The following is a 25,908-nucleotide window of genomic DNA, read 5'->3' as shown; positions in this document are numbered from 1 at the left end:
GTCTTTGTGTGTATGTAAATATCTGTTTTCAATTGTATATTTCAACCTCTAAGCAAAAGAAGTTCTGCCCAAGGTTTACAGTGTCACTCACAGTTTGTGACACATGAACAGAGACTGCATAAACCTAAGGCAAAATTATACACAACTTTTTACAAAAATCTAGCAAATATCAAGAGAAATACATCTGAGGCACAATTTATAAGTACCAGGGGACCTATGTTCTCCAGTCACTATCAATATGCTAACAGACGCCTTATCTGAGCAGAATTACACGTACCCTTTAGTGCCACAAGACCCCACAGATGTAGGATGGCTTGCACGTTATAGCCTCTTTTCTTTTCCCTAATGGGAGCTGAAGACAACTGGGGCTACTTTAATCAGGTCTGAGTCCAATGTGGCCAGTCTGGCCTGATGGGAGCTGAGTGGTGCATGGACTGCGTTAAGGGTTCACTGCTCACTGATGAAACAGTTTCACTTTCAGGGTGAGTTCAGGCAAACCACGCTCTTACACAGTCTGGCAGGAGGAGCAAATATGCCCTGTTTTGTTTAGCTTTAGGACTGTCTGCTTGAAACAAACGTTTGGGCGTTTTGTTCATATAGCGCGGACAGCAGTGCATTTGGTTGCCACAAATATTCTTTTGCCCAACTTTGAGTCAACTACCACAAACAAAACCAAAACTGCTTTTCCATCCAGAATATTAGTAAGTAAATGGACACTCTTACAATTGCGGCCAATGTTTACATCGATTTTTAAAACTTGGCGTCATTATTTGGTGAACGTTAACTTGAACCAGCCAACACTGAGCTTAAATTAGCGACTTGTGCCACTATGGAGGGTTACGGTTGCATTTTCTGTTGTGGATATCTTGGACTGTATCTGCTTTTGGAAGATTAAGAAGAATTTAAAACAAGCATTTCTGCCTTTGACCCGAATCACTTAAGGATCTTCCAAGTACCCCAGCAGACGCAAACATCCCCCAACACGTTCAGGAGTCAGCAGCAAAGCAAGCACGCTCGTCTTAAAAAATACACACGCACATTTCCAGAGTAGATAAAATGCATGTTCAATAATGGATGCAAACCTGATATATGTAGAGAATTGTTTAGCTGAGGAGTTTGACAGCGTGCCATGGACTGGCCTGAACAGAGCTCTCTCTCTCTCTCTTTTGCCATGCACACAGAAACCATATGCACACCTGAACACCAACTGCAACCGAGGTGGATGCGCACCGAGGGAGGAAGCATGAATTATTTAATTAGAATATTATGCCAAAAGGTCCATTGCCAACTGATTGTGACTTTCTTGGCAAAGTATAAATCAAAGTTGGTGTCGTTAAAAGGCTAAATGACTTCCTCGGTTCAGGATGGTCAAACAAAGGCATAATATCTTAAATGTATTTCATTTCCCAGAAAATAGTTGCCATTATCTCTAAATGAATTCAAATAGTCAGTGACTTTCTTCAAATGAGTTCTTTTTAGTATTGGCCTCTCCCTGATCTTCTGTGCCAAACATAATTGGACGCAGAGAGAAAGAGAGACAAACAGGCATGTAAAGCAAACAAACATTAAAAGAAATGCAAAAAAACAAGCCCTTAGGAGTCGGTCCCTGTCTGACTCGTTCTGCATTTTGCAACTCCTCCTTCCTCCCCTTTTCATTTCTCTCTCAATAAGACGGTTTGGTGCCTCTGAGGAGAAGCCCTCATTTTAATTAGACCTGACCTGAGAATCACTTAACTGCTCCTCTCCGCTTATGCCTCCCCCTCCCTCCTCCCAAGCCTCTCGCTCTGTTCCTCACATAGGTCCATTAACACCCTTCCCTTGGCACCCACAGGCTTCAACAGGGGGCAGACACAGGCGTTGTCTTAAAGACGTTTTGAGGACATGCCAAGAAACATTAAACTACTCTATACACCTCCTTCGGACTCTTTCAGTTAGTTTCCTCTTTCTCTTGAGTCCTCTTCCCCTCAGCATCTCCATCTGTATTTGTGTTTCATATTTGTTTCACCTTTACTCAACTTGGTACAAAACTACGCAACTATTAGAGTCATGTAGAAGTGAGAGGAACAACTTGAGATGTTTGTAGGAGTGAAAATCTGGTTGTTGGGGCTGAAACACCAACATGTTCTTGATTACAGGTGCATTTTCTTTAAAATCACACTTCCACACACATTAGAACGAGCCTGTTTAAGAACCATTTATAGGCGATCACCTAGACCAAAACAATGGCTGAGCACTGAAACGCTCAGCCATTGTTCTGTTTCAAAAATTCAGCTTAAATTTAAGAATATACTAAAACTTCAATACCCAAGTCTGCACATAAGGCCTTGGATCAAATGTTTACATTTGTTCACGATCGCTCCAGATAATCTTCAGAATAGGCATTACACCAGTAGAATCCAGTTTAATATAAAGTTCAACTTCTAGAGCAAGATTCAGACGACACATTTTGCTGCATGCATGTTTTGCACATGACTGAAGATGTTTGTTGTAGTTTTCAAATAAACTTTCATAAAACAAGCACTAGTACACCATTAGGGTGTGGACTTTTCATCAGTATCAGTACGGTTGCCCCTCCCCCGTTTGTTGCTGCACACTGTTAGTCAGTCAGACATCTCTTCAGATGACACATCTGAATACCACTTATATTAAGGTAGCACTTTTTCATGAGACAATGAAAGCCGCCAGGCTCAGCAAGTTTTCTGGGGGGAACCTTGCCCATGCCCGTTTTAGAATTGAATAGAAGAATAGAAATAACCTTTATTGTTCGTCAGTGGGGAAATTCAGGTGTACCAGCAGTGAAGTGACAGGCAAGTCAAAGCAAGTAGATTCATTCAAATATAAAGATATGAAAGCAGCAAGAATAACAGACTGTTAAGTATAGGCAAATTTGTTGCATAAGAAAAAAAAATACTGTTCAGTAACAAAGATAGCTTCAGGAGATTCCAGAAATATGCATCTGAGCAGGGACATTTTTAAAAATGTACAAATTGTGCATAAAAATAACAACAGACAATTTACCACAAGTGAAAATAAAACTGTGCAAATAACAGTGATGTGATGATGGCAGCACTACTACTGATAATTCGCCTTTGTGCACTTGGTGCAGCAGTCTGACACTGAAGGAGGTCTCCAGTTCAGTAACACTGGGAATAAAACAAGCAAATATTTCCTGGATAATTAGTCAGGGTTTCGCTTTGGTCTGCAGTTGGAAATTTTGTCTTTGTTGCTGGCAAAAGTCAAGAGTATGTAACTTATTCTTCTTGAATACTGTGTGCAGGTCCCTAGCACTTTCATCAGCATCTCAATAAAAGGGCATGAATGAACTGTAAAAGTTTTGAAACCATAAAAAATTAAAAACTTGGTATACCCTGACACTGGGACCAGTCTATATCTACAGGGAGCTGAACAATCCCTATGTGCAGCATACAGAGCTTCAGTGACATGAACTGCATGTCCAACTAAAACCACCTCCAAATAGGTTCTCTATTAGAGGACTAATTTGACACAAATCCCTTTCTTACACTGTAGTTGACCCTTTGACCTGCTTCTGGCACCCCTGTACCCCAAAGGCACATTGCCTGTCAGTTTAAAGGGTCAAGCAAAGGTAAGGAGAATGTAATTGCGTACCATCTGCATTCTTCAGAGCTTCATCCTCAAGCACCTTGCTTTGTGGAACGTGTGACGAGAGCTTGGGCGGCGCAAAATGAGTGACTAGAACAACTCTCACGCACAGAGCGAGTCACACAGAATTGTTTTCGCGCAAGCAATTTGGATGTGTCGTCGCATCAATGTCAATATATCGATGTGTGAGAGCAAGAAATGTTTGCATATATGAATGAGTGTGTGTTAATCCTGTCCAAACGCCTAACACTCCCCTACCTGCTCAGACAGGGCCATGGGTTAATTCTGGCCTCAGGCGCCGTGGCTAATAACTGCTCATCAACCGTAGCTTGAACTCTCAGTAAGTCAAGTGTTGCTGGAGCAACCTCAACACCAAGAAAGTAAAGCATTGACAAGCCAAGTATGGGATTGCGGCAAGTCCTAATAACTTAAAAAATAAAAATAAAAAAAAAGATTTATTCGATTTAAATAAAACTGTGTTCTGTCTCCTCATTCCTGAAGCGCTTGACAATCGAGGGATGAGTCAAGCAGCAGTTAAGATATTAGTTACTAGCACAAATCCACACGTAGCTGGGATGGCATGCAGCTGCCTGAACCAGCTGGTGAGAAGCTGTTCCTGTCAATCAGCTGTCATTCAGCACCACCAACCACCCACATATTATTCCTCATAGAACAAATGCTGCGAGCTCTCTGATTTGCTGATATCACAACAGGAAAAATCTACTAAAAGTTGAACCTACATCCATCTCAGCAGGACATGAAGCACAGTGGAGGGGATGCTGTCTCTTGTGGCTTCAGGGGGAAAAAAAAGAGTCTTACAGCCTGAGTAAATGAGATGATGACCACTGCGGTGACTTGTCAAACAAATTCAACTGTCATCTCATATGTCAATCAGCTGTCCACAGAGTGAGATGACCAGCGATACGGCTGTTAACCCAACGGCAGTCCAGCTTGTGATCCGACAGTTGCATATGTCTCTGTAACCTTTTTAATGTTTACTTCCCAGTAGATGTACAAATCAATAACAACAACCAACATGATAGGGTATCACAATGACAAACCTATGTTATAGCTAATTTGATGCGTGACTATGGATACAACACCCTGTGGGAAATTCCCAGACAGCTAAGAATGTGTCATAGCCAGGGATTATGATTGACAGGTTTGATTAAGTGCGGAGTGCAGAGTCAACAATGACAACTATTTTTGGGTTGTCGTCTCATGCTGGTAGAACTAATTTTCTTTGTCAAAGCAGAGCCAGAATATGATTCTCACTTAGTCAGTAAACATATCCTTACAGAAGGATCAAATATTTTTGTTAGTAATGGTCTCAATGCTGACATCATATCCAGATATGACCATTTATAAGGTAGTCGGGATTTAGACAGTCTTGGTATAAAGTACTACATCTGTACAAGCGGATGAAAACGATATGAATTGAAGTTTAAGTGGATATTGGAGCTGTACAGGCTCCAGTATTGACTTAAAAAGTCAATATCACAGAAATATATATATATATATATAAAATCCAATACAGCTGAAATATATTGTATGTTATGAACAGTGAGTGGCATGCTGCCATAAAGCTGCAATGCTAAGGCCCTCAAACAGCATTTTATTCATTTATTCTTCTTTTTGTGATCTTAATTTTAACATATTTTCAGGACTGGAGCTTTGTAAGATTTTTGTGGCTACTGATAATCAATAACACAATCACATTCCTTTAGTCTAAAACTAATATCACTTTTGTTAGCTGGAAATGTATTTTTGTGTAGCCTTATTTTCCCCATAGGTTTTTCATTTTTTCATTTATTTTGGCCTCATACCTTTTCAATCTTATGTATATGACTTTGTGTTATCAAGGGGGCTTTATGTTTAAAGATCAATGAATTAACTGATTGATTCATTGGTAATAATATGAGCTTTACATTAGACTTACCAAACTTGCTAAGATATAAATATCATATTTCAGTATCAATGTAATTCAACTTCCTGATAGAAAAAGGAAAACTCAAAAACTTTATTACCATTACCAATCTTGATAATCCAACTCTGAGCCTCGAATAATTTGTCTTGAAAAATTTTGAGAAAGGGACTGGAAAGGAAAGTCCAATCTTTCAGTATTGGATAAAATATTGCTTAAACATATAATACCGGTAATTGGCTTCCTGAACACTGTCGCTATAATGTCCTTAATGCTAATAATATTTAAATTTATCCACCCATTTAAAATTTCACCATTCATGAACATTAAAACGTTATTATGCTGATTTTATATTTTGGATTATTCATTGCACGGAGGACAGTCGATGAATTGTTCCTTAAAAGTTCGGCTGTGTAATAATAGGAATTCACAAAGCATTCAGCAAAGATTTTCTTGCTACATGCAGATTTCTGTCTACTCCGAGAATGTTGTTCCTTGTTTCTTTCAAGCATACCCCTCAATAACTCTGTCTCGCCAAAAATACACAAAGCTACTAAAATACGCAACATTTGGTGAAGATTGCACAGATCTTGACATTTGTCTTGAAAGATTAGCTCTGGTCGAAAAATAAAGAAACAAACACAATCATTGACTTAATAAGAAGCACATTAGGGGATTCAATGAAATGAAGAGAGAGGGTTAATTAAGACAGAAGAAAGGATTAGAAATATCATCAAAGGTGTCACAAAATGAGAGGACGGTGACCGTGGAAATTTGGGGGTAGGGATGGCATTCCGCTCCTCCCCTTCAAATCCTGGCTGAGACAATAGGACTCACTAAAGAGCCGAGGAGCAGAGGGTGTGATAAGGTAATGATAATGTAATGAGGACCAATCATGAGCCTGAGCTAAGTGCAGGGCCTCCTAATTTGTCTCCAGAGTAGCAGTTCAGTGTCAGATTTGTATCTTTTGGAGAGAGGAATAGTGTGAATGAGGAAGAGAAATCAACAATCTAAATGTATGTCGAAAAGGCATCTGAAGTTCACATTTTTCATAAGTTTAAACTATATTTGAATTTTGAAAATAACTTTTCAAAAAATATGGAAAATGCTAAGCATATAAGAAGGGCGATGTTTACTGACTTTTTGGTTCCATATGTGACCTCTCTGTGTCTGGCAGTGAAACTGGATTTCCACTGGTAAATGCTTGCAGTGCACAGTTTCAGGTGAAGCTACACTAACATTACATTACTTACTTCCCTCAAAGCTGTCGCAGCTCGTTTTATTGTTGAGCCACTTCACAGTCCAAGTGACTAAACATTTGAAAAGTAACCACACGGAAGAATGTATAAGGGCACCTGGAGACTTAATAAGAATTACATGCATCAAAATGTGAGACATACCACTTACCTGAACTTCAACTGTCATATTTATGGAAATAGATATTTTTCTCACTCTGTTGCCTCTTGACTTTACACTGAAGAAACTGTGCCAGCAAGTGTGCATAATCAATAGTTTCACCTTCCTTCAGTCACCCAATAGCAAAGCAAAGTAAACACAGCTTGGTGGAGTTTTGCTCATGGGTGAAACATCTCTTTACTTACCGTTTCAATACAGGAAAACAAATTCCACCATAAAAATATTGATTAAAAAAAACAATACATTTGGACATAGAGTGCATAAAGAAAAAAAAAAAATCTTATCTTCTGGGAATTTTCAGGTTTTGACACATTACTACCAGAAACGTAAGTCCATAATGATCAACGGGAGAAACATTTATTTTATTTTTTTTTTTTTTAATAAAAATGGGAAAACTATCTGATGAAAAGTCACCTTTACTCTAATAACCCGAAACAACATCCAGTGGCAATGGTCGGTCTGGAGGAGCTGCAGAGCTTCACATCTTAAAGTTTGCCACCGGATATGCAGGGGACGCTGTAATCGTTTGGGAGTTCTGGTGAGATTAAATCAAAACTGAACTTTCTGGCTTTCGTGCAAATGCATGTGTGGCAGAAATAAGGATAATTGTGTGCTAGAATGGCTCAGTCAGAATCCAGACCTAAATCAAAGTTATATTTTGTGGCCAGACGTTTCATCTAGTCTGACTGAGCTTGACCTGTTTTGAAAAGTCAGTGGGCCAGACATCAGGCCCTGACCCCAAGAGTTTCAGCTGCAATTTTAACAAAAGGTGCACCTACAAAAATATTGAGTGCAGGAGCCTGAAAAGATATGCGTGGTAAGATTTTCAGATTTTGGTGGTAAAATGAAAAAGATACACATATATTTTTTCCTTCCACTTGACTATTCTGCATTACTTTTTGTTGAAATCCCAATATAATCCACTGAAGTTTGTGGATGAAAAACTTCAAGAGGTACATATAGTTTGCAATACAGTCAGGGTAAAGCTAAGTCATAAAGTACGAACAAATATCAACTAATAGATATTATTAATAAAATAAATAAGAGTGCGCCAAAGATTAAAGCTGGAAACATACCTCAATAGTAAACTGCTTTCTCTTGAGCTTAAAAGCCAGATCCTTGTGGTCAGGGAGTTGCCTGGCCAGACAGTTCAGGTGAGGCACCTGGCGCACAAACAGCAGGCCTACGAAGGACAGGAGAATCAGATTAAATGTGACAAAAAGTAAAACACACTCCTCAACAAAAATTACATTAATTTTTGTTTCACTTTGATTATTAAAATCTGAACTTGTTTTACACTAACACACTGAATCTCCAAAATTCACTTTAAATTAACATGCAACAAAATTGGTCTTTTAGAGGAACATTAATGATGATTTTAAGTGAACATTATGTGAAACTAAAAGAGTTTTTTTTAGTTTTACTTTAATGTTGCATAAAGTGGATTGGCAATTCCATAAACAAAATGAGGAGGACTTTTACACAAATGCACAAAGCATTGTAGAAACAGGAAATTAACAGAACTAACGAGAAAATTTACTTTTGAAATAAGTCATTCACAACTAATTGTTCCCATTGCTTTTCTCCTCTTGTTTCCTTAAAACTGAAGAGCTGGTATTTTCTCCAACGATTACTGTCATAATTTAAAGATAAGCTCATGTAATAACACGAGGAAGAGGTGTGGGATTTTTTTCATACTTTGAACTTCCCTTTTTTATTTCATTCCAGCACAGTGGCATTTCCATAAAACTGTACAGCACTGTAGAAGTGGGGTGGTACAAAAAAGCGTGACACAGAAAAGCAAAAGATCGAGGGAGAAATGGAGAAAGGAAGGCAGACAGAGAAAGTGGGGGATGGTGGGTTCTCTCCTCTGTGCACTTGGGTGATTTCCCTCTGCCTGATTTGCAGTGACAGGCTTCCCAGCATGCTTTGAGCAGCCCTGAACTGCTGCCGCAAACACGCATACACACACATGCACGCGACAGCTACACGCACTCTCCTACTCGCACCAGATGCGTTGGCACTCATCAACACACATCAAAACAATCATACACATAAATGTGTTTCAGAAGCCCGCACCTGAATTAGTTAAGTAGGGAAAGTATGAGATTTTAAAGGGACATCAAGCAATATCAGCACCAACGGACACTTTCACAACTCGGAGGCAGTTAAGAAAGTGATGCAGTGCACAACTCACAAAAACAAGTTCTGGATTCCTAGAACTTGTTTACCACGGCACAATGCGTTTAAAAAAATGCTGTAAAGGATCTGAGAAATGTTCTGGAGGAGGATGCGAAATCTGAAACTGAATGTTTTTACGTGTCACAATCTAAAGGGTTGAGGGACGGTGGCCGAATGCGAGGAAAAGCAAAAGAGTGAACGGGAGAGTTTGGGAGGAACTGCTAAAAATACCGGCCTCACTTATACTGACCTTTATGTGTGGAGAGTGATAGAAAAGAGAAAAGCGGGGAGGAGAAGGAGAGAAATGATAAAACTGTGCTGAAAAAAAAAAAGTGATGGTGAGGACCGGGAGAGCAGAAACAAACTCTGCTCTGCCCTCCCCTCCCCTGCCTTGGTTTCTTTCTCTCCACACGTCTCCTTACCGGTGTCCTGTCTCTCCACTGAAAGCTTTGCCCTCCATTTATTAGCAGAGCATGCTGGCCACGGAGACATTGAGCGAGGGATGGAGAGATGCAGGCAGAGAGGAAGAGAGAGTGATGGTGAGAATATCGATTCCCCAGTGTTGGTCTGCGCTGCTCCAGAGCCTCAGGGGTATGGGACCGGGGATGGAGAATGGGCGAGGCGAGAGGGAGAGAGCCTCTGCTGGAGGCGGAGGGGGGGGGGGGGGGGAGAGGGAGGCGGTGAGGCAGGAATGGAGGGAGGTGAGGGCGCGAGAGAGAGAGAGAGAGAGAGAGAGAGAGAGAGAGGGGGTACGGCGTGGCAGCTGAATCCCCCCCGGCCTGTCTACTGAGGAGCACGTCTGATTGAGCAGCAGCACGCTAACGCACACTGACAGCCTGGCCTGCAAGGGGGCTGCCCTGCCTCCATCCACAGCCTAACTCCGGTTTTAATGCACTGCCTCTGTACATGTGTGTGTATCCGATAGAAAAGAGACTGAAAGATAAGCGAGTGTGTGTGTGTGTGCGTTTGTACCGTGGTAGTCTTTGTAGAGAGGGTTGGTCTCTCTCTCAGAGCCTTTGAATGATTCCAGGGCGATGGCATTGTCACACAGCCGGGTTATATTGCCCATTAGAGCTCTGTCCTGTAGGATGTAGAGGGATCCAGAGTGAAGAACAACACAAGTAGGTAATTAAAGGCCTCCTGACGGGATGCCACCAAGTTGCGATTAAATTAGGTCGTCATTTCCTGCCTGCGACCAGGTCTTCTCTGACCATGACTTATCTCAGTGCAATGAGCTGGAGAAGGTAAAAGTGTTGATTGGAGTCACACAGTTGACCCGAGGGCAGGCACCTTACATCAGCCATCTATCCACATGTACAAAATGGGATGGAATTCAAACAAGCAACATTTTGTCACTATTTCAATTCATAAAATATGCTTGAGAAACAAGGTAATGGCTGCTGCATAAACCAAAACCTGTGAAAAGCAGGGCAGGACAGAAAAAACAAACAGTTAGGCAGGATTGATGAGGAGAGCTCCCCCTACTGGTTAGGTCAGTGACAGATAAGAGGTGAAGACAGAAGATGGTAAAGGGAATGCAGGGGGGAAAAAATATCCAGAAGGTTAGATGGAGAAAGGGAAGGGAGGAGAGAAAGAGAGGGACATTGGGACACAGGGAGAGGGGGAGTCCTGCATTATTAATCCCTTTCCCTCCTGAATCATTCACATCCTTCTCTCTGTGTTGGCTGCCACCGCCTAATGCAGTTTTCATGCCTTCATGTCTTTTTCCCCGCTCTTTCTTCCTCCTTTTCGTTTTTGTCCTACTTTTAAAGTATGCATATCCTAGCAGTCGGTACCACTGCCGCACAAATAAAAGTGCCTTAGTTGGCTTTATGTGCAGCAGTGGTTGAGCTCTTAACAGTCTGGATGAAACCAGTTGTTCTAAAAATTAAAAGATACAGAGCAACCAACAATGGCAGATAAAATATTGTCTATTCTTTCCCTGGAAAGCCAATATAAGTAATTAAAAGGGAGCGACTTAACCTGATTTAAATATTTTAAAGTCAGAGTAATGAAAGTGTTCACTGGAAGCAGCTCAGTATAGTCGCAACAGGGCAGAATGAGGTCACTAAGAGATGAGGGAAGTCAACAGCTCGTGGTTTATAAAGGCGGTCAAGTCATCTCAGTTGCAGATCAATTTTTAAACCTTATTCAAATACAACAAATGGCTCCAACAACGATTTATATGGCTCTTCATTACTGTTTAGAACTGCTGAATAAACTTAGACACACCCGGAGTGGATACCTTTAACAAACTCTCTGCTAAATAAAATTGAGAACATGAGTCAGGCAAAAATGCTATAAAAAATTGGATTTCACGTGAGTAACATAATTAGAAAAAGCAAAAAAATTAATAAATAAATAGTTGTGGGAAGTGCAGGAAAGACAAGGATGTGAATTTATATTTATAACAACATAAACAGAATTTCAATAATTATTATAACAATGGTAATACTATACAATTAACAGAAATCTTTCAAATATATGGTATGAGTTGGACTGAGTATCTATTTCTAGGGAATCTCCCAGAAATATTTGTCTTCAGCCAAGAGTCTAATAAAACTCTGTGGAGCATTTTTATAAGCTAAAATAAACATGTCAGCGTAAAACCGAGCCAAAATGTTTGGATAGTTTGAAACAACACCAGGTTTTAACTATTGGTGGTTTTATTTTGTATTGTTTTTTTCCAATAAGATAAAAAAAAAATACTAAGATGAATATTGACTTGAAAAAAAAATACCCAAAGCCATTACATTCCTAACCATCTTGCCTTTATTTCAGTAGCAGAAATGCCAAACTATTAAGATGTCTTGCACCCGGTAACAGAATATACAATAATATCAAAAGATGCAACATTGCCAAATGGAGAAATGGTTTCATCAGGCAAACAGGGAAAGCGATTAGGACACAGAAGAAAATGGGAACAGAGAAATCCAGAGCGACGCCAAGAAAAGTCGTCTTCCCAAATATTAATGCCCAAGAACACACAAAATGTTCATTGGGAAGTCCTGCAGTATAGATCTGATAATTAAATAGACCTTTGGGAAGATCTGAAAACAGCTCTGGATTGACATTCCTTGTTTAATCCTATTCAACTATTTCTTGTTGTGCACAACATAAACTTTAAGAAAGATTGTAATTATTGAATTATTTTTAAAAATCATATATGTGTGTCTTAAACACAAATGTTCTGTAATTATTTGTAAGTATAGCAATATGGATTATTCAGTAATTTGGACTTAAGAGGGTTTTAAACAAAAAACAAACAAAAAACATATATGTATGTATTATTATTATTTTTTAAGCACTAAAAATCTTTAAATTTGAAATGTACACAGGCATTTTTGGGGACCTATATTTTGTATGTGTGAGGACTGGGTGTGGTTTCAGGATATTGTATGATGGAGGGGAGTCTAATTAATGTTTCAGATGGACTGTCGCACTGGGCTGCTGTGGGGAGGCTTTCAGTGAGTTGCTCAGCTTCCTAAGCTGCTCAATAATAGATTAAGTATTGTAGACTAGTAGCAGTAGGCTAACTGTCTGAGACCACAATGTTTCAGTCAGTAAAAACCACTGATGTTAGTCTAGACAGCCTTCAAGAGAGATCCATCTACGCAACGCAATGCCAGAAATAAAGTCTATTAACTGTTTCAATGAGAACAGTCTTCACACTTTGGTGACATTCTTAAGACAACGGTGCAAAGTGAGATTTGAAACGGTAAGTTAATCACATGGTCATAACATAACAGCCGCTAATTACCTCCATGTTGGCTTCGTCACCAAACACCTGATTCAGTCCAAAATTTTCCCCTCTCTCCTCTTTTCCAACTCATTCACTTCTCTCCCCAGGGTGGAGAAGGGGGAGGGGACAGATTAAGGGTTGGGAAGCCTGGCCAGAGTGGGACAGGAGGACTGCTCCCACCACAGCTGACATCTGCTAGTTAGCCACTCTACCTTTTTTTGACTAGGCCAAGCCGCCTTGCACAGTGCGTACAGGCCTGGAGCCAGAGCGTGTTGTGACAACACAGCTGTTCTCTGAGCTAGGCACTGACCTATATCTTTGAATAAGGAGATCACAAACAACACAGAGTCAGTGCTCTTCAGGACGAGTCTCTTCAAGAGGGATCCAAGAGTGGTCAGGCTAGTTTGGTGTGTGGACGGCTTTGGAGACAAGTGTCCCTCTATAGTTGATAGTCTAGGGAGGGGTGGTGGTTTGCCATATGCCTCAGCAGATGACTCCACCTTCACACTGAGAGGCCAGACTGGACACAGACTCATAGCCCACCACGCAGCCCCTCCGCCCCACCAATATACAACTTTAACAAGCATTACATATAAGGCCATGAAGAGGTTTAAATTCTTTGTGCAACTTTAAGTTGAATTTGTTTGCAATATTGGACTGAACAGAGTATACATTTCTCTACAAATATTTGATGTGATTGACTTTAAAGTAAGTTGAATTTCATAATACTAAATCGAAAAGTTTGAAGACTGAATGAATTCTGAACCGCGGCAGGTTGACAACAGACTGATGTAAATAGGGAGAGGGGCCCAGTGAAACCTGGACAGCAGAAATGATCGTATGAACACTGCAGTGGGTGATCCCGTCCTTTTATGGTCTGGTGCACAATGCACAATATTAGCCTAATAAGAATGAAACCAGAGGTTTTAGCAATATTTTTAAGGAAAGCAAGAATCCCATGTTTTCAAACAATTCACAAATTCAAACAGTAGTTTAAGTAATCATTGAAAAATCTCGGTTTTGGGTTTTGTCTCATCTAAAGATTGCCAAAAAATGGCCCAAAAGATCTTCTTGATTTCATAAACAAAGTACAGGTTTAAAAATCGCATACTAAGTTTAAAATAATCTCTTTTCAACTTAGAATTATTAAGTTAATGATTGGCCAAGCTAGACTTTTAAGATTTTGAACTACAGGAATGTGAAATACATTTACCTTAAAAAAATATAAATAAAAAAACTTAATCAGTGAGAGATGGTATGCTGTCATTTTTCCTTACTCCATCCCTATTAACAGTCTAAGACAGCGATCACAAACTCCAGTCTTTGAGAGCCAATGTCGCATATATCCCTGTTTAATATACCTGAATCAAATAATCAAGTCATTAGTCTGTAGAAACTTGACTGCAGGTTGAGAGAGCAATCCAGCCATTTGATTCAGGTGTGATGGACCTCTCATACATCAAAAAGTTGCAGGACACAGGAATCTGAGGCTCGTTTTCTAAGAGAACAAACAGGTTTGGAGCGAAGCTGCCAAATAACTTTGATTTTTCATTGCTTTTGGCACCCCTGGTAGAATAACACCCTAGGAGGGGAGCCATATTGCTCATATAAAAAAACCTTCACCTGCGTCTGAGTCAATCATAAGCAATACAAAAGGAGCACATTGGTTAAACTTCAATATTAAGCTTATCAGTTGAATCTGCATTCAGTGTTCTGGCTGAAATCCCAAATGGTTTAAGACACCAATACTGAGTGGAAGTTCAGAAGCACGTAACACAAACAAGACAGTATGTGTCAAACACCATATTACCTGGATGAGATGTGATGGTAAGGTTACTACAGCAACCGAAAGCGATGACCTCAACAACGCACGGAGTCCATACAGAAAGGTAGTCAGGGCGTGGCTGTGTCTAGGTTTGTCATGGCAACACAGGTCGTCCCCCCACAGAGCTGAGCCCAGAGAGTGAAGCCCCACACGCAGGATGTTACGTGACTTTGACTGTGAGAAATGCAAAGAGGGTGAGGAGTGCAGTTATGTAAACATAAAAAACAACAACAACAAAAACATGAAAATGTATCAAATGTTGCAGAAGAAAACGTAAACTACAGAAAGTCAGTGGAGGGCACGGATCTCAGTTTAATCTGAAAACTTGGGTGCTGCTGTTGTGGGTCATGCTTCCAAACGTTGGGTGAGAGCAACTGGACAGACTGCTCAGCGGCACAGACGATTGGAACACGGAGCCCAAACGTGACTGGACACAACCGCCCAATCACAGAAGCCATCTGACACATGCACAATGGACCTGTCAGACAGGCTTCCAATATGGCCGCCACCCAGAAAACCCCAGCACATTCTTGGCACAGCGGTGATGCTCTGCAGCCAAGGGGGGCCTGGGTAAGGGTGGAGTGCCTTGCCTTAAGCCCCCCACCGCACCGCTTCACCCTCCCGACTCCATCCCATCCCAGCCCACCCCAAGGGATCAACTGAAACCAACTTTGTTAAAGAAAAAAAAGTGGGCCAAACTGTGATAGGATATATATCACTGCACCACAGAAAATGTAGAAGCCTGTCCAAACTGTGAGGGAGTTTTACTCTTACATACAATTGCCTTTCATGTGGCCTTTCTAATAGGATGGTTCAGGATTATTGGGGTGAGAGCCAACATCAATAAACAAAGGCCTGCTTTAAAATCTTCTCACTTTTTATTCAATCTTTTTCATAATTTAAACCTCCTCCAACTCTTCTAAGATCTCGTCAGCCCAATTTCTCATAACTTCCTCACCCAACTGCCTGACCTAGACTGTTTACAAATCAGGATCAGCATCGAACAGATCTAAGAAAAATAAACGCCATTGTCTAACTTGGTTTTTCAAAGCTGCCTCATAGTTTCCAATAAGACTCTTTTCTCTCCACAGCGTACTCTCAGTCTGTATCTCAGCCTGCTGTAGTATTAGCATTCTGCACGTGTGGCGTAGTCACAATAAGACATGCCCTTCCTTTGTTCAGTGATGTTTTCCTACACAGGTTTTGAGAGCAGCAGAATCAGAAATCTGTTTCTGTGTCTGACGCCCCGCAGGAGGTCACTGCGGTAACACGACTGTTGCTGTGGCAACATCAGCATGCGACGACAAACTTAACTCCTATAGCTTAGCCTATAGAAAAATCAGGGAACATTGCCAGTAGGGTCCAGCCAAAGACCAGAGGCCAGCCATATAGACTACAACTAGTCTGGGACCGAAACCCAATCAGAAAGGAGTCTAATGAGACTCAGAAAGACTCCGGTTTGATTCTTCTGAAAAATATTCCCAATTATGAATCACTTTGGCAGAGTTCACTTTAAATGTTGAAATACTTGACAATGTCTGAGGAAACAACAAGGAGAAGCAAATCATCCAATCCACACTGTTGTCTATACTGGGGATATTTTGTGCCAGCACCCATGTCGCTCTGTGCCGGTTTGCATTCCTGGACTGTGCCAACAGTGTGTCAGGTGGTCCTGCTGCTTTAATGATGTCAGCAGTTAATCTGGTGTTTGAATGACAGCTCTGGGGGGAGAAAATCCCATGTGTGAGTGACAGGAGGAGAGGTGGCTCCAGGTGATGGGCACAGGGTTCACAGAAAGTAGGTGAACAAGGGATAGATACTGTTTATGTAGAGAACCACTAAAAAAACAAAACAAAAAAAAAACATGTATTTTACGGTCTTCTATGTGTCAAATCATTATGAAAAATCTGTATTTTGTAATTGCATTGTGGTGGCTAGTCTCTAAAAGCTGGATATATGCCAGCTTTGAGATTTGAAAACAGTCATATAAACTCTCTGTAAATATATTGAAAGATGATCAAATTTAGCTTGAAGAAACTGATGACCTTCAATTTCATTTGATATTTTCTTTGACATTCCTTGACATATTTTCTTTTCAGTGTTTTCAAAAAGCCAAGATTGATAAAGGAATCAACATTTTTGTGAAATCCTGATTATAAACCTTGATGCATCTGCAATGGCAAATTATTTAATATGCTGGACAGAACAACCTCTTATTATCAGTTTAAATATTAGCAACTTGCTAGTAGGCCCATTACTGCTCTATTCTCCTACAGCTATGAATCAATGCAAGGTCAGAGATGACTCTAAGAAGAACAAGACCAAAATTAGTAAGGCAAAGGATAATGAAGAGATCAGTGACAAGACTCTCAATTCCTCACTATATATGTATCATACCTTTTAATAAAAATCTAGTGCCTCTTTCTTATTTATTTATTTTTTATTTAATGAGCTTTTTAAGTATCAGAAAATTCAGCATGTTTTTAGTAGCAGTAATAAGTTTAAATCCAAAGTAAAGTAGAATATGCCCTTAACCCCTATTTGAACTCAAAATAGTGCATTAAAGCACATACTGTTGAATGATGTGTTTATAGACTGAAAATTGCAGGTGTTCTTTGCATTCATGTATTTGATGATAAAAAAAATATTTTGCATGATTTGATTAATCAACAACCAGAAAATCACCTGATTCCAAACTCTGCATCACAAATTTATGCTGTCAAGCAACAGATGTGTGTCTATGTGATTAAGAAATACGATGATTGTGCTCCTAGCTCAAGAGTGACTAAGAATGCTTTCTAACAAAATGTTAAATTAGTTTGTGGCGAATAACATTTTTGAGAAAATAAATGTGTTACAATTTTAATGAAACAAAAACCAGAACAGTTGTTTGGTTCTTACCATGGGGGTCGCCAAATCAAAGCCCTCTCTGTGTATGACCTCTTGCAGTGACTTCAGTAAGGCAGAGTAGGACTCAACCCTGGCACTGGAGAAAGAATGAGACACATTTGACACAGTACAGCAGAGAATTTGCACGAGAACAGGGCTACCTAAAATGTGCAATCCATCACCAATAGTATCTTGACAAATCTGGGCCAAGCTGATCACTGCAGAAGCCTAATCCTCAATGACTGCAGTCTGCTACTCCTGACTGTGCTTTTCTGGAGCCACCGAAGCAGACAGATGATCCATATCAAGAGATCCAATTAATTTATTTGGTTGATTAAATTACAACATGACTGGTTCACTGTCAGCTCCCCGAGGATCTGATTGTGCCGAGACAGACAGACAGATGAGGTGCACATATGCACAAAAACGTGCGCACAACGGAGAAGAGATGAGGGACTAATGGGCTGAAGGCTAAAACTAACAGAGAACAGCATTTTGGTGTTTAATCAAGGGTAAGATGTGCACCACTGACAGGAGCCATGCAGTACCGTCGAGCAACATTTAGCGACAGTCAAGGGATGGATCGCTGCTGAGCCCTTTATGAGTTTATGGGATCACCAATAATAATGTTAACCCCATCTTTTAACACAGGACCCTCCACTTAGAAACACCTCACTATTGTAATGACCACTCTGTGGCAGCTCACAGTGGGCTGCTATGTCAGCTGTCGGTTCAACCTGAGAGCCACAAAAGCTGATACACATAGGTTGGTCACACGCCAAACCCCCACATAAAGAAGAGAAGCACACACTTGTGTTGATTACACTTGGCCAAGTATATCAATGAACTCTATTTCAGTTATTCAGCTCAACAATAGTGCCTCCTGACCCCGCTGTGGCTAATGATAGAGCTGCACTGGTGAAAGAGGGACACCTACCCTCCACGGCCTCTCTGCCCATGCCCCAGCTCTGAGGTGGTGGGGGGGCTGGGGACAGTTCAGTTGCATGCAGGAGGTTGCCACTCGTTGGCAGCCATTGTGGAGACCAGCATTGTGCTTTAGCTACCCCTACTGAGCACGGCTCATTCAGGTACCCAAAGAGGTCTAGGTGCGTAGCTACAGGGGCTAGCGTGTCGGCTAATTAGGATCATGCACCAGGAAGCGTCTTTATCTCAGCGTTCCTCTTTCAGCAAGGGAAGAAAGAGTGAGGGAAGGGGGATGCTTGGTCTTAAACAACAGGATCTGTATCACCTAGAGAGCAATTTGTGCCAATTATGCCTTCAAGTGAAACGGAGCAATTTAACAGCTAGGGTATCAACATGGGGCAGCGGACACGTGCAAGGGGGAGTAGCTTGCTTTCGAGTTTGTGTGTTACACGAGCGTGCAAGATATGCACCGAATGTGTGTGCCTGTATTCTTGTCAGTACTTGGGCGGGCCTTGGGGCACAATGGTGCTGTGCAGGTGTAGCTTCCAGCTGTCAAAATGCCTGTAAGATCTATAACCCATTCACACTCTGCAACAGCACCACTACGTCACCTTCACTCAAAACTGCACAAACCAGGGAGATTTTTCCTCCTACACTCTTCACATTAACCATCATTACGTTGTGCAATGATATCTAGCCACACTTTTTCTACCTCGAGCACCGTGCTCGTGAAAAACGTACATTTTCACCTGAATACCTGCAACATTTAATGTGTTTGTACGGGCAGCATGTTTACCGGCGGTCTCTGTTTGCTGATAGAAAGAATGAGGGATTCTCTACAGCCTCCTCCAGCATCCACTGCACTCCAGATTGCTGTATTTACCCAGTTCAAACGAGTGCGCCTTCGTGCGCCCGTGTGTGTTCAGCAGCACTCTCTGGGTAAAGAGCCTGTGCAACCTCTGAACCCTAAGTACACTCAACGCAGGAGAAATCAAACAGACGCTGAGCAAACAAGACCCTTATTTGAATAGACATATGCAACCTTTTTCCAAGAGGCTGAATGAACCCGGCCAGTGGCAAACAACGCAAAACAGGAGGCGACGCAGGCAGATATTTAGCTGATTTGTATTAGTTGAAAAAATAGTGATTATAGTGTTGTTCTTGATTGTAATTATTGTTTATTCATAAATGGAACATTTTTGAATAAGTGTTTTATTTGAACTCAATAAAAAAACTGTAATTAATTAATTGTTTAAATAAACTGAATAGAAGAAAATAGTTTAAGTGATGCGTGATCATGCAAATTATTATAACATCAATTCCTACTCTGAATCAACAAAGTGAAGGTTATTATGATAGAAGAAAATCAGTTATGTTGTTTTGTTTTCTGAAGTCAAAGAAAAATCATTTTATTGGAGCTGAAAGAATTGTTTGATTAGTTTGATGATTTCCAGAATAATGATTAGTGGCATCTACATCATAAATTTAACTGATGCATTTCATTTCAGGCAAACCAAATAACTTATTCAAGCATCTATAATTTTAGCATCTACTCAATACCCATGTCTCAGACACAATTCAAATGGATTTTAGCTTTTGTTCATTTTCGAAACATTTTCCCGTCATAACGTGAAGAAGGAACCTGAACTAATTCGCCTAGAATAAAACAATCTCATCTAATGAAGCCCAGTTTTCTCAGCCTGGTCATGTTGTTTACTATGTTTACTTATACAAGATGTGCTCTTTAAGTTCTGCAGCTCTGTCTCGCTGCATTATTGGTTCACCTGTTCCTCCACGAACATTGCCATGTTTACTCACATGCGTTCTGCGGAGGAAGTCGTATTTGTACAGCCCTGTTATGTGGATGATGTCGTGTTTATGCGCCTGTGTTCGTCGGGTCGTGTCTCATTGGTTTTGCCTGCATTTTGAGGACGACGTCTTGCTGTTCTACCTGTGTGCTGCTGATGACGGGGTGATGTGATCTGGAAGGTAGAAGCAGTGGCACTTGGCCGCTTGGCGAATCTCTGCCTCCATCGTCTTTGAGACGTCATAGTAGTGTCCGAATCGAGAGGAAGATGCCAAAGCACTCTGTGATATACAAGGATAAGAATTGTATTTTTTTCTAACATTACTGATTGCTCAAATTCTTTTAAACAGCCTGTATGATTTTAATATTTAAAACTAACAATGCATACAGCATAACAACCTTATTTGTATTTCTAAAAATGCAATACTATGGCAATGCAATTGCATTGTTTATGGGTCATTCCTCAACTTTTCTACTGCGAAGAAGTTAAATAAGCACTATGACCAGCCTCTTAATCATTTCTTCACATAAATGTCCACTTCTGGCTGTGAAAGCGAACATGTCAGGGAAGCAGGGGAAGGCGGATGTTTTCCTGCAGCTGAAAGAGAGAGTTTTAGCTCTTCTTTCTCGGTAAAACCATGGACTCCATTGTGAGAGGGGCCCTTAATCTACTCCTAATCTGGATTAGGGCCCCCGGTGTGTCCCTCTCCCGTCAGAACGCGGGGGTCAGAAGGGGCAGTGGGGGGGTCAGGGGCTCATCTTCTCTTTGTGAACCAGGCAACCCGCTTAGCGTTCCATCCCCGCCCTGACGGCCTCACCTTTGATCTGATGTCTTCATCAAGAGAACGACACAGTGGGCCGTGCCAGGAGAGGTGTGTGTAAGGGGAAAGTAAGCGTTGACTCTCGGGGTGAATTTGGGATGCAAATCCTCTGGCGGGGCTTACTAGCGGTTTGTAAAGACGATTTTACAGGGGAAGGGGGGAGAGGTGAGGAAAGGACACAGATATAAAGAAGTTTCCAGGGAGAGAGAAAGAGGGAGAGGATCCCTAGGGACACACTGTGTTCTGCTAATCCACATAGCGATATGGATTATAGACCAACGGGGGTGGACTGCAGAGAAGAAGAAGAAGAAGAAGAAGAAGGGGAGGGTCTCCTCTCCTTAAAGCGGAAGAAAGAGTGTAGAGCTGCCGACCCTAGCAGGGGGAAAGGCAGGGATTTGGGGGAAGACGGAGGCGCAGGTCTGGGTCGTAGGGTTGAGCGAGCAGACATGTCAATGTGCTGCCTGCATAGTACTCTTGTTTCCCAGGCTAAGCAGGGGTGCGAGCGTGTGTGTGTATGTGTGTGTGTATGTGAACTGGGAGAACAGTGAAAAGCCTACCTATTGCCAGCTAAGTGTGAGTAATCTGCTGCAGCTCTGAAAAGAGAGGCCGAGGCCTCATTCACTCCACAAAGGAGTTTAGAGGTAGATGGATTTAGTGGTCGAGACCATTGTCAAAGGACTAAAAGCAGCGATTCCAGTACCGTGCATTCTCATCCTATCATTAAGAGAGACACATGTTGAACTTTCACCAAATAAAGATTTAAAAATTGCCTCTGATGGACTGTATAGGGAAAAACAGCTGCATTACAGAGGACCCGCTGATCGATCACCTGTACTTTAGGCAGGTTCTGATAGCGCCAGGCTATCGTCATGGCATCCAAGCTGTCCTGGGGTTCACCAGTCGGTCTGGGCTGCTCCACGGGTTTAGGAACAGCAACATCATCCAAGATAGGGGCTGGAAGCTCCTAAACAAATCATGTACATGAAAAATGATGTCTAATCAGAATATGACATTGGCAAACATAAAACACCTTGAAAGTTTAAACTTTTCAAACATCAGACAGACCCAAAAAACAAATTATTTTGACAGTCGCATGATAAAGACAGCAACGTTTATTAATTTTCTCCATCTGATTTTCTTAATCTTACTATTTTTTTTTTTAGAATTTTGATGACACAGATGAAAAACAGAGTTATTTTGTATTAAATGAAGGGTAAAAATGGCTTTGAAACGATAATGAAACATGAAATATACACTTGTACAATGCTGAATTTATATATTATCCGATTGTAGAGAAACATTTCAATGGATAGTTCAATAAGAAGAGAACTGGATTAGATTGAATGGTTCAGTTCTAATCCTAATCAGACCTACAATCAAGTCAAGGAAAATAAATTCAATTTTTAAGCCATACTTCTAAAAAAATTAACCCAGATTTCCTCTTCAACTATAAAATGTGTACTGTTGTACTGAAGGACATGAAAAATGCACACAAAGTGGATCAAATATTTCTAACCCAAAACAAGTTGAATTTGTTGGAAATTATCTATAAATGTACATCTTTAAAAGGAATACACATTTACTTCTTTAAAGTAAATGTATACTTTTTACTTCTTTAAAGTACTTGGCGTGTGTGTGTTTCTTTTCTCCTAAAACTTTACGAAAACAAAAGTCTGTGGAGAGGATGAGTAAATAATGTTTTCTTATCTGTATAACAAACAAAATAAAGTTGAAAACATAAAAAGCTCTTAAGAAATTTACAGGAAATCTGTTCTTTGAGCAAATGTCACATGAAACTGCCACAGTGCAACTTTACATCCATAGGAGTTGTGAACATGCATCTTTGTTCATGCTAATGTAATACATAGTGCAAGTTTAGCATCTGGAGATTACCATGCCGCAAACACAACAGTGGAAAATACTAAATAATTTGATATGTCCCCAGTGGGACTACCCCTCTCTTAATAAGTCTTTGATATGCAAAGAGAGGGTGAGCCGATGAACCCTCCCACTATCAATCAGAGGGAGAGAAGCACCCCTCCTCTTTGCTGATTGGCAGGCAGCTTCTGCAAACTATGGTCCTGTTCATGGATTGATATGCCGGGAAACATTTCAACAATGCCAGAACCATACCACTCTCGACCTCTCAAATACCCCTGTTGACCCTGACACATGTTGGAAAGAGCTGCAGCTCTGAAAGAAAATACTCAAGAAGTAGTCTCCGAGATCTTTACTTGAGTAAACGTTAAACAATGTGGATTTTGCAAGTTGTACTGTTATATAAAAAAAAAAAATTAAAAAAAAAACAGCTAGTCTTGTATCTTATAGAAAAAACTTTGCAGGGTCAGAAACTTCATTTAAAAAAAGCATAGCGTCTCATCTCCTACCTGTAGGATTTCATCAGGGTTATCTTGAGCTGTTGCCACAAAAAGTTCATGCCGACACACCACTCCCTCTGCCAGAAAGTACTTCAAGATCATGCGGGAGTAGCTGTCAAATCGGTCCTCCTCTGACAGAGAAACAAAGACAATAACCATCAGATTATCACACGAGAATGACAAAGTGAACAAAGTCAAAGAAAAACATAAATATCTTAATCGGGTCACATAGTCTTCCTCTTTATTATTCTGAACACCTCAGCCTAAGTCCAGCAGTTCATGCCCACATCAGCGCTCCTAACTGTAATCGATGTAAGGACACCTTCTACCTGCCTTTTGCAGGCAACACATGACGTAGCAATCGACATGGCACATGGGTGTAGTTTTTACACCGAGATTTGACTATCAATGTAAAAATTCACATCTTCACCCTGCATGACAAAATATTACAGTATCCCTGTCCACTTTCACCAATCATGTCCCAAACTGGCAGCGCAAAGGTAAGGGCAAGTGGAAGACACCTGCCTTAAGCATTTACCTGGCTCTTCCCGCACAACAGAAAGATACCTTGGTGGTCAGGGCAACTGCCAAGAAGAGAAAGAGTGTGAGGAAGATGGCAGTTGTCATCAAAACAGTTCCTGACACCTGGTTGCTTTGAATCTCTCCATTTTTGGTTGGATTCTAATGGCAGTGGCATCCTTTTCACATCTGTACTATGAGGGTCATTCGCATAAACTCTTCTTGAACTTCAGAGAAAGTTATATTTTTAGAAGGCAAATCCCAGAAGAAATCACATGACACCATGTAAGAAGTGTGTCTGAGCCATTAAAAGAAGAGGTAAAATCCTATAAATGTAAAAAAAATTACCCACACAAAGGTAGTCTTTGTATATTGCAGGCTTTCAACATGACAACCCTCCAACCCCCTCATCAGCATCATCACTATTATAGTCAACAGAGGAGGGCACATAGCTCTACCCAGTATGCCACTGGTGTTTCCTGTCACCGTCACCATTTTGTTAAGATTCCATAGGCCTTTCCTCACAATGGCAAACAGTGGGCACACGGACAAAGACGGCAGTGACAGCTGAGGCAATGGGCATACAGCTGACAGCTTGGGAATGACATCCTGATGCGTCATCCTCGGACATTTGGAGAATTTCCCCAACCTCCCTCCCATGTTCCCCGAGCTGCGTCCTCACCTACGGACTTCGGATGGCCCAGGAAATTCCACGGCTCTTCAATTTGTTGTCGGCGGGGCTCCCTGTTCTCTTATTGATGGGTTTTTAGGTCAGCAGGCCTTTGTGGCTTTCAGCAGGCCCCACAAAGACTCCCAGATGGGCCCTCTCAAGATGGGGCCTATTGTGGTTGTGTTTCTATGGGAGCCTTACAAATGAAACCTCCAGGAGTCATTAGGCTGTTGAGGCAGGGGGTATGAGGAGGGGGCTGGAGGTGGTGGGGTGTAGGAGCAACAGGGGGGGGGGGGCGGTTGTGTCTTTGAGGTAGATCGGTCACTCTGGACAGTCATAGGATGATTCCATTCACTATTTTGCTTCTTTTTTTGCTCTTTTCTGACTAAGGTTGCATAAAAGCAGGATGTCTGTGCTTCATTTGCCTTCAGACAAGGAAGTGGGAGTGCAAGTCTCATGAATCATATCTGCTAGAGCTGCAGGGCAAAGAGACAAAAGATCTAGGTCAGATGTTTTCCTCTTATATGTCTTAGGTCCATGAGATATTATCTTTAAGTTACAGTATAAAAAAAGTGAAGGGAATAAAAAACAATTAGAAATACATTTTACAAAATGTTCCCACTATAAACTCTGCTAATCCAGTTTCACTTCAGTAATGTTTATTTCGACAGACTTAACTCTCAACAAAAGTTACCCAGTCAGTTCAGTTTAGTACAATATACAACCCATCTCAATACAAAAGAGGGATTTCATAATGTCGAGGTCAATGATTCAAACTGGACTTTCCAATACTTAATAACAGCAGCTTGCTGTGGACTACTCTGCTGTCAAGCAACAACAACAAAAAAGATTTTTTGAGATGAACCAATATTTCATACGCTGACTGCAATTCTGAACAGTTCCTTTAGTTACTACACACTCTACCTGCGCTCACTGTCACATCCTTGTAAAATTATGTTGTTTTCATAGTGAGTCATCAATCGTAGTTATAGCCTTAAACAAAGATTTGACAAAGATTCCCATTGATCAGATGTGATTGGAAATCAACAGTTTACAGAAAACAGAATTTATATTTTTATTTTCAAATAAATGCATCAAAACATAAAATCACAAAGGCATCAAAAAAGTGCATCAAAAGCACAAAAAATTTATCGTGATGCACTTTGCAAATTAAGTAAAATATTTGGGAAA

The 25,908-nt window shown here is 40.9% G+C and overlaps 1 protein-coding gene across 3 annotated transcripts in view; it reads right to left on the bottom strand.

Moving 5' to 3' along the window:
* LOC103136532 (elongator complex protein 4-like) overlaps positions 1–25,908 on the bottom strand; it is a 66,060-nt gene that overhangs the window by 26,151 nt on the left and 14,001 nt on the right. For all 3 annotated transcript variants that reach the window (XM_016670376.1, XM_007549817.2, XM_016670377.1), the window contains exons 6-9: positions 17,611–17,695; positions 14,695–14,883; positions 10,115–10,223; positions 8,038–8,144 (exon numbers count right to left, since the gene is read on the bottom strand). In XM_016670376.1, the coding sequence (XP_016525862.1) occupies positions 8,038–8,144; positions 10,115–10,223; positions 14,695–14,883; positions 17,611–17,695 (490 nt within the window). The remainder of the gene's footprint in view (positions 1–8,037; positions 8,145–10,114; positions 10,224–14,694; positions 14,884–17,610; positions 17,696–25,908) is intronic.

This window comes from Poecilia formosa, unplaced genomic scaffold, assembly GCF_000485575.1.
Source record: "Poecilia formosa unplaced genomic scaffold, Poecilia_formosa-5.1.2 Scaffold33, whole genome shotgun sequence".
Taxonomy (NCBI): Eukaryota; Metazoa; Chordata; class Actinopteri; order Cyprinodontiformes; family Poeciliidae; genus Poecilia; species Poecilia formosa.
This window is presented reverse-complemented; position numbering and strand designations above follow the sequence as displayed.